Source organism: Prunus avium, chromosome 8 (genome assembly GCF_965620075.1).
Source record: "Prunus avium chromosome 8, drPruAviu1.hap1.1, whole genome shotgun sequence".
Lineage (NCBI taxonomy): Eukaryota > Viridiplantae > Streptophyta > Magnoliopsida > Rosales > Rosaceae > Prunus > Prunus avium.
In genome coordinates this window covers 9,127,016-9,137,143 of record NC_142291.1, presented here as the reverse complement: position 1 = coordinate 9,137,143, position 10,128 = coordinate 9,127,016, and the positions used below count along the sequence as shown (strand labels likewise).

Below are 10,128 nucleotides of genomic sequence, written 5' to 3'. Positions count from 1 at the left end.
ACAGCAAGAGCTCTTATAAACAATCTTACTTAAGCATCGGAGGGTCTTAGGCTGGTTCCACACCGGTTCCATAGACCTCACGAGTTTCGCTTATCTTCTATTCAAGATCAGCGTCTGAAGACAGGAAGAATCTCCACATATCACTCAATCGATCTGCTAGATCGTCCACATCTCTTGTAAGTTGCACTCATCTCTATCCATCTAGTTTTAGCGCCAACAGACCACAACTTGGGCAGAACAAAGGCTAGGCATTGACAGCTGCAACTTCAGCCACCCTATCTAGAGCCATAGGGTAGGTACTCCTTGAAGCAAGTCAACAAACATCCTTCAATGCTCCCTCAAACCTCCCAACTGATTGCCAACCTTCATTTAACTCAGAAGTGACCCCTAGGGTCCTTGGAAATCGGTGGGAGGAGATAGCCATTGAAAATAGAGTTGGAAACTCGAGGAATAAACAGAAACAGCACCTCTGGGCGACCGGTCGCAAGCACTGGGCGACCGGTCGCTTTTACACAGAGTCTTCAGCATTTCAGATTTTCTTCCTGCGACCGGTCGCTCGTCGATTTTTCTAAAGACTTCGAATCTGCTTCTAAACGACCGGTCGCTATTCCCTTGCGACCGGTCGCTTCCTGCGACACTTGCATTGTAAATGTGAGCCATTTTACAACATTCTTGGCCTGTCCACTCGTTTAATGGGCTGGGTCGTGCTGATGGGCTTGAGGTCGTCTGATACAAGCGGCCTAGGAGATGGTGTGGGCTTTTGTTTTCGGCGTGCCAAATTTGGGCCCAAACACCGGGATAAAATTGTCTTTTACTTAAATAAATTAATAATTAAATATTAATTTAGTATCAGGTTATTACATATACAATGGCTTGAATAATTTCATATGCTCTCCAATATCAAAAACAATAAGCTTATATTTATAATTATAAGAGTATTGAAATTTTATATGGTATAATAAGTCATTCATACATATTCTTGTATGTTTTGAGAACAATTGCATATGATATTTTTCGTGGGTTCTTCGCAAGTCTTTAAACATTTTTCATAACTTTAAACATTTAAATACGTTGCAATGTCTTTGAATTTGAATTCAAATTTAATCCAAGTCCTCACTGAGATTATTTAAATTGCTGTTATTTTAAGATGATTGAGTACTTATACTGAGCTCCAGCACTTCTTCTAGATTTCTTTGTGTAATTTATACATTATATGACACATTAACTATATCTCTTAAGACTTGTTCCCTTGTATTCTTCAGGAAATCGCTTCTTGCGATATGTTTCAAACACTTCATAATCTTTATAGAATTTTCAACTCAAATTCCTTTATTAAATTAGGGGAAGTCTTTGTAAACTCTTCAGGAGTTCCAACAATATTTAAATAATCTTCATATATATATTGCAATGATGGTAAACTCATTTCCAAATTTTGGATTATTTATATATCCATTTTTATAAGAGATATTCATTAAGACAATTATACCATATTTTCTAGAATGTTTTAAGGACAACTACATAAAACCCCCCAAATTATAGGGTCATTTTCAAGTTCATACCAAATTTTAGAGACATTTACGAGTACATACTCAAACTCCCGAAAACTCTATAAATTGCCCCTTGGTTAGCCAAACCGTTAGTGAATCTATTAAATGCTGATGTGGTGAATGTGGGCTCCATTTTTTAATGACATGGATTCCTAGTGGACAAAACAAATAATAAAAAATTAATTTATTGTTTAAATTATTTTTAAAAATTAAACATATTAAATGAAGAGTAAAATAATTAAAAAGCCCTACCAAGTTATTTTTTTTATTTTTCTGGGTTGGGGCGGGGGAGGTTGGGATGGGGCGGAGCATCTGGATTTGGGGATGGGTGGCATAAGTAAGCTTGGGTAGTGGTTAGGGTTGTTGGGGGCTAGGTAATTTTTTTTATTATTTGTTTTGTCCACTAGGAATCCATGTCATTAAAAAATGGAGCTCACATTCGCCACATCAGCATTTAACAGATTCACTAACGGTTTGTAGGGTTTCTGGGAGTTTGATTATGTACTCGTAAATGTCTCTAAAATTGGATATGAACTTAAAAATGACCCTATAATTTGGGGAGGTTTATGTAGTTTGTCCATATTTTAATCAACACAAGAATCATTACAAGCCATCATATTTTGAATAATTTCCTTCAGGCATTTTATTTGATCATCACAAGGATCATTAAATGCAATCGTTTTTTATTTGATTTCATATAGGTATAATTAGAAAATTAAACAAACTTTATTTTACATTCCTACACAAACCAAGTGCCAGTTTGACATTACTTATGTTTGTGCTAAAACTAGATGGATAGTAAATAGGCCAACTTAAAGATGAGGTGGATGTTGAAGGTAAGAACCCTCAATGTGTGAGAGCATTCGGTAAGTAAATAGGCATGCATACAGAAGACAAATGTACGTGGTTCACCCGAATAATGGGCTACGTCCACGGAGAAGTATGTTCTCATTACGATAATGTGAGTATACATTGCACATAGGTTTAAACTCAAGGAGAAGAGGAAGAATACCGAAGGCCGAAGGCTGAAGGCCGAAGACTGAAGGTCGGAGGCTGAAGATCTGGCTGAAGGCCAATGTTCCGTGGACTTGTAAATGGGCTCATGGGTAAGCCCATGAGGCCCAAGTAGCCTGCCCAACCCTCCCCTTTCTTGAAGGGGAGAGGTCTCCTTTTATAAAGAAGGGAGAGTCCCCTCCTCTTGTGTTTTGTCGATGTGGGACTCCCTTCCCTTTGGCTTGGGAGTGTTTAGGGTGTGCTTGGCCAGATATTGTACAAACAACTTATTTGGGGTAATAAGTGATTTTTTAAAAATTTTGGGATGCACAACCCATTTGGTAAACTATGAGAAAATCACTTATTATTAAAAATTGTTGTGAGAGAAAGCTATAAGGGAAAGCAGCTAATGAGGTTAATGATTATGCAGGAATTATTTTCTGATTACGCGGGAATTAGTACCAACAACATTCTTAACAAAAAGTTTACCAAACGCCAAACTGCTTTCTCTCACAGCAAATCTGACAGCGATTATTTTCACAGCACAACAATGCCAAACTGGCCTCAAACATGTAAAAGGAAATAAAGTATATTTCCTAGTTATTTTCCCATAATTATCAAACATAAGAAAAGAATTTTCCATTTTCCATCATTGGAAAAGACATAGAAAATTATTTTCAATTAAAATTTTCCCCGAACCAAACGGGGCATAGTTTTCACTTGGTTAAAACGGGTCATTTAGCGTAAATAGATACTCAAACTAAAACGCATTGCTTTTTGTATGAAAAAGGAATTTTTTAAAACGCATTGCTTTTTGTTCATTTTCTTCCCGATCCATCTTACTTCCTTTGTGGCTCTCTTTCCAGACTTTCATTTTTGTTGGTTTAGTAGTTTTTGCTTTGCCTTTGTGATTTTCTTTTTGACTTCTCAAATTAAACTACATTTCATTCTTCTAACCCAAAACCAAAACAATTCTCAACCCCTAAATTTCAATCCAAAATTTCATCCCATGTGAGCCGTCAATCACAGATCGGCTGATTGGTATTGGACGTCTCGTTCTCAAACTCTCACTCTGAACTTTCTCAGCACCAAATCGCAAAGCTTGTCAATGAATGAGTGCTGTTATTGAAGTGCGCCCTCCTCCTCATCTTTGGATCTTTGCTTGTGCAATCCGTACATGGCGGCTCCAAGAAATCTGGTGGGGGACGCGGGGAGGCTGCTGAGGGATGAGGAGAGTGCAAAGGAGGACGATTGGTCCGCCGGAAAGAAGCCCAAATCCGAGAGGTTTCCGCTGACGCGATGGGAGTTCGCGGCGGCTCTCGGCGTTTTCGTGGTCTTCTCTACCGGCCTCATCTGCGTCTACTTGACCATGCCCGCCGCCGAGTATGGTAAACTCAAGCTGCCGCGCACCATTGCCGATCTTCGCTTGCTCAAGTACGTTCCTCATTTCCATGCTTTACAATTGAACCATTATAGTTTGGGTTTCTTGTTAAGGGTTATGAGATTTTGTCTAGGGTAATTTAATAATTGTGGAAGGTTTGATTATGTGGGTAGTGGGCCGTTTTGCTTTTTTCTTGTGTTTTTTCTTTTTTTCTTTCTGAATGTGTATGATTGTTATTGTTATTAAGGATTTATATACAGCAAGAAAATAAGATTAGAGATGTGCGTTTGAACAAGGTACCCGTTAGGAATATGTTGTTTAACTTGCGTTGGCTCCAACGAGATTGTCAGATAGCCTTGATTTGTTTTTTTCCCTCAATGTGTTTTCCTTTGAAGATTCTGATAATCTAAAATTCAAATAGAAGTTATGAAACAAGTTACTAGTCCTATTGCAATTGAGGGCTTCCTTTTAGCCATTGCACCAAAGAATTCTCATTTAACCCCGCTACTGGAGATTCCATGGCTCGACAAATTTTAGTTTGTTGTTTCACAGGCACACTTAACAAACATTTCCTGACTTCAAGCTTTTAAGATGTGTAGGTTCCTCTTGCTGACCAATGCTAAATTATTGTAGAATGAGAATATAGGAGTTTTCTGTTTAGACAGAAATTTTACATATGTGTCTTGCAGAAAGAATAGTTTCCTACTCATGATATCTCAATTTTGATGCCTATGCTGCGGATTGTGTTTTGTGATATCTGCCAAGAACTTCCTATTATAACCCCTAGTGTTAAAAGAAATCTATTCCTTTGCTACGGATTGTGATCTGTGCAGGTTTTCTTTTTCTGTATGACAAGAAGTAAATTTTATTATAGAAGAGGTGAGGAACATGGGACGATGAGATATCCTCCAATTAAAACAAAGGAAACAAAAGTATCAATAGACCATCAAGCATGCAGGAGTTAATTAAAAACTACACTTCAGTAACATAGACACCCACCCCAGAATTTAGGAAAAAAAAAGGGGGCGGGGGGTTTCCCTTGAAACTTTCGGAGAGGGAAGCCTAAAAAGAGGCTAAAGGGCAGTTTACTCCCAAATCTCATCTAGCCCTTTTCTCCTTTCTTTAAAAATCCTTGCATTTCTCTCCATTCAAACAACCCAAAGAATGACCAGGAGAATGCATCTTTAAAATGTTCACACTCCTTTATTGGGACCAAATCCAGTGATTTCAGTCTCCAATGAGTAGACGAAAACCGAAGGTAAATCAACCATTCCAACCAGCCACTCCACATCTGTGAAGCCATTTGGGAATGCACCAATAAATGCTACCTATGTTCCACTTAACTTTTGCACATTGCACACCACTGAGGTAGAAGAACACAGTTTTAGTCTATGCCTTCGAATCATGTCATGGTTTTCCTTATATCTGCATATTTTATCCAGTAATGTAGTTTCTATGGTCCCCATGAAACATTGATTACTTTCCCTGAATGCTTTGGTCTGAATCTTTATTTTTGCTTTAATAATCTTCGCCAGAGATCATCTTGCAACATATGCAAAAGACTATCCAGCACAATTCATTCTGGGTTACTGCTCTACTTACATCTTCATGCAGACTTTTATGATTCCTGGAACAATTTTTATGTCATTGCTAGCTGGAGCTCTTTTTGGGGTCATGAGAGGCCTTCTCTTGGTTGTCTTTAATGCTACAGCTGGAGCATCATCCTGCTTCTTTTTGTCTAAGTTAATTGGCAGGCCTTTAGTTAGTTGGTTGTGGCCAGAAAAGTTGAGATTTTTTCAGGCAGAGGTAATTCTTTTTACTTCTTTGAATTTGGTCACACTGCTATCCTTCTGCTGCTGCTTTAACCTTAATTTTGGTGTGTCCAGATTGCAAAGCGTAGGGAAAAGCTGCTGAATTACATGCTTTTCCTGAGGATAACTCCAACATTGCCGAACCTTTTTATCAACTTGGCATCTCCAATTGTTGATATACCATTTCATGTGTTCTTTCTGGCAACTTTTATTGGTCTTATTCCAGCATCTTATATCACAGTCCGAGTAAGTTCTTTATACTAATTGAAGGATTAATTTTATTTTTGTTAAACTGGATGTAACTATTTTCATCTTACAATATTTTGGTTATTTATTGTCTCCTATTTTGGTTCCGCATCTGTGCTTGGTGCTGACAAGAATTTTTATAATCCGTCTGTGCAATAAAAACCGTTGAATAGTGCCCACTGCTTAGATTAGTTGTGGCCAGAATTTTGCTTCATCATTTTGTTATGTTTTTGGAGGTTTTGGATTTTGAGGCATTGTTTGGTACGCAACATGTTGATTATTGCTGGTCTATTTAACAACGTTAGAAATTTAAGAAAAAAAGGTCGCAGGAGAACTACCAGATAAATTTTTGTCATGATTGAATTATTTATTAAATAATTGATATCCTTGCTCCTTCCTCCCATGCCCCTTTGGGGCAAACAAACAATACTGCCAAATGACTAATAGTGAAGATATAAACATATCCATGCACAGATTAGATATAAGCTCTACACCTTTCTACCTAATTTCTCTATTGCAAGGCACAAAGAGAAGAATGGGAATAGTTAGTGGAGAGAACAAGAAGAAAACAAGAATAAAGGAGTAGAGCAGTTGCCCAAGCCAAACTGCAGCCCAAGTCAGCCCTTCCTTTGCTCCCTTGCCCTGCCTTAGCCTTCTTTGAGGCATTTTATCGAACAGTTTTCTCCCATCCAACACAAAATGCCATGAAAACTTGGCACCTTCATAGGTGTAGAACAGGACTGAGGGGAGGCAAGTGCCTTCACTGAATCCTTAATAGATCCACCCGACTGGAAATGAGATTGTAACCTTTAAAAAAAAGTATAGTCTTTCTTTTATGGATGTAACACACATTAAAGCTGATCTGGGTCATCTGATCGTAGTGTAGGCTTTATATTCTGTCAAAAATCTGAAGGAGGTTAGCAAAGTCATTTGAATAATTGATGGCTGATCGTTATGTGGTGCTGTCCCTATCTGTCATAAAATTATGACGGACTAAATGTTTTGTTTTTGTTGTTGATTAGATGTTTGATTTCATCATTTAACTTGTATACCGTGCTTTCTGGCCACTTTGTTTGATGCACTCACTCAATAGAAAAATATTGCTTTGCTGCGTGTAGAGAGGGTATCAGAATTGTTGGAAATTTGGAGGTTTCTATTTCTGGTCCACATTTAAAAACTTAAGATATACATAACTGGAGCAACTGATGCCATTGTAAAAAGTTTAGTTGGCATTTCTTCATTTTTCTTTTTCTAAAGACTTAATTTTTCAATGACATTTCATCTCACATTCTCACAGGTTCATTTCTTCTCTTTAATGTATGGTTTACACCGAACAGCTTTGACTGTACGAAATTTGCTTTTCAAGTTTAATATATGAGTTTTCTCCTAAGTAACTGACAACTGCTGATTTTTTTTTAGGCTGGCCTTGCTCTTGGAGAACTCAAGTCAGTCAAGGATCTCTATGATTTTAAAACCTTGGTTGTGCTTTTCCTTATTGGTTCTGTGATTATATTTCCAACCCTTTTGAAGAGGAAGCGAATTTACGAATAAACGTTCTGGTAGTGAGAATGCCATTCCATGCTTCTGTCTGAAAGGCGGGTGTGTAGACTTAAGATTAATAGCTAAATGTTACAACGATGGCGAAGTTTAATTTTTCCAGAATCCAGAAGGGAGGATGTTTTTTTCAATATACGCTCCTCAAAAGCATTCTTTACTAGGTAATGTATTACAGAGTTCAAATGATGATTGGAAAGATACTGTGCAGAATATTTATGAATTTATCATTGCTTTAGGCTCATGTAACCTTGATAGTCCTTGTAACATGTTTTACAATTATATATAGCGAAGTTTATAATAACGAAGTATGCAGAAAGCTGTTGTCGAGCTATAATGTACTGCTTTTTATTTGGATGCAGTTGCCGTTTTTGTTTTGTTACAACGAAATATTTGTTTGTAGTTTATAGTTAACCAGATAGGGCCACTGGAAGTTTGAAAATTGTTGCTAAACACATCTGTAATTGAGTTCAAAGGGGGAATTGGCTGACTTGGATTATTTATGGATAGAGCAGAGGACAAATTTTTTCGTGTCCTTGGTGGGATTGGTTTGGATGTTTGTCTGATTCTGTCGGGGGAGGGGGAAAGGATACAAGTTTTCTGAAGAATTACAGAAGAAGAGAAGAGTGGGAGAGAGTTTGGGATGCACAATAGGCAAAGAAGAAAGTGGAGGGAAAGATAAACGTGTTGTATTCATTGGAGGAATGGGAGAAGGAAGAAGGGAGAGGGGAGAGGGGATAAGGTTAAGTATACGATTTGGAAGAACTAGTTTTTAAGGAAGAGATCATGTGGAGGTAAAAGGAACTTTGGACAAAAGAGGGTGCTGGAAATACTATACTGTTTTGAAATGTGGTTGTAAATGAGAGAAATAAGGCACATTGGTTAGAAAGGTTGGAAACAGCTACGTGGTTGGAAACGCAGAGTTTGAAGGAGGGTAGTTTTCGAATGTTCCAAAGAAACATAACCAGTCCCAATGGTTAGGGGCTGTTTGCTATTGTATTTGAATCCAATTTTTTAAACACAAAAATAGAATTTTAGTCCAAAGCCCTCTAGCCTTGTTTCAAATTGTTGGAGTCTCGGGCACAAACAAATCATTAACCAGCTAGAGATCAAAGCAGCAACATGAAGGAAAGAAGAAGCTCCTGACTTTTGGAGCTAAACCGTTAAACCAAATCGGTTAAGCTGCGCGCCTCTATTTAAACCTAATCTTTTGATAAGTACACCTATCCTTTTAATGGATAATAAACTCTAAGGCTACGTTTGGTGACTAGTATTGGATTGGATTGGATACTCGATATATTTAAAGCGTGTTTAAGGAAAAAATGATTTTTTATTTTTTATTTTTATCAAGTTGAAAGTAGAAAATGGATTACTCATGAAGAAAACTTATCCTATCTAATCCCCACAAAATTTTAGGATAACGACACCTTATTACTAATCCCTCCTAATCCTCCAACATGGAAAGTCATTCACCTCTACCTTCATTTCATCCTTCAATATACCTTAGATTTAGTGATTTATCCAATTCAATCTAATCATAAGCACCAAACTCTCTAAGCTGCAAGTCCAAAATGAAGATTTTATACATTAAAGTAATCCCTTATGAATAACTTTAGTGTTTTGTAGAAAAATGAAATGTTAAACCAGCAATTACAGCCCAAAAAAAAACTAAAAGAATCAAAGGAACTAGAATGGAAAATAAAAACGATTGCAAAAGCCATCCTATGTAGAAAAACCAAACTTGCCAAAATTTTTAAAGAAATTGATCATGAATGAGATAAAATGACAGAAATAATTTTACAGTCATTTGGTATACCCATACACCAAAGGATATAGACCATTAGATGAAAAATGAGTCGATGTGGGTTAATCTATACCATTGATAGGGTTAACTGGAATAACTGTTATTGGGGTTTAAAAAATTACAAAAAAAAAAAGGAAAAAAAAGGATATTTTTTTATTTAAACCCCACACTTTTCTTTATTCACCCCAATACTTAAATTATTAAGCACTTAAGTTTATTATTGCGTAAAAAGTGGATCGTCGGAAATGGTGGCCGGAAACGTTCAAACGAGCGTCATCAATTTTCTGATAATTCTGGCGTGTTTTATGCATATTCTGGCAGTCTGGCTGCGTTGTTGGGGCAGTGACGGGGTAGAAAAGGTCAGGGGAGGAGCGGCGGTTCGACTAGGACCGGTCCCAGCCCAATTGGCGGCCGGTGGTGGCAGCTGTGGCCTCCAAAGCTGGGGGGAGGGTTTTTGTGCAGAGGGAGGAGAGCTCGGGGAGAGAGAGAGGGAGAGAAATTCTGGTTTTAAAAACTAGATTTGAAAAATTACGATTTTGCCCCTACTTGAATTTTTGATTGTATCTATCTCGTTAAAAATCGAATTTGAGCCCACTACATGTCTACAGACTCATCTCGATGTGCTCTATGCAACGGTACAATCGGAATTTCCAAATTCCTTCCCGAACTTAAAATGACCTTTTTGCCCCTTTAATATTAATTAATATTTTTAATTTTAAAAAACCTTAATTAATTCAAATCATTTTATTTTATTGTTTATTTAAATTTACTTTCTCATTTAAATTTATTTCC

At 37.3% G+C, this 10,128-nt stretch overlaps 1 protein-coding gene across 1 annotated transcript; it reads left to right on the top strand.

Annotated features, from left to right (window-relative positions):
- Window positions 1-3,321: 3,321 nt before the first annotated feature.
- LOC110774238 (putative membrane protein At4g09580) lies at window positions 3,322-7,869 on the top strand. The gene is made up of 4 exons (XM_021978778.2): window positions 3,322-3,974; window positions 5,457-5,727; window positions 5,808-5,978; window positions 7,398-7,869. Exons 1-4 carry the CDS (start codon window positions 3,718-3,720, stop codon window positions 7,527-7,529), a joined length of 831 nt encoding a protein of 276 aa, XP_021834470.1. The 5' UTR covers window positions 3,322-3,717; the 3' UTR covers window positions 7,530-7,869.
- Window positions 7,870-10,128: the final 2,259 nt, after the last annotated feature.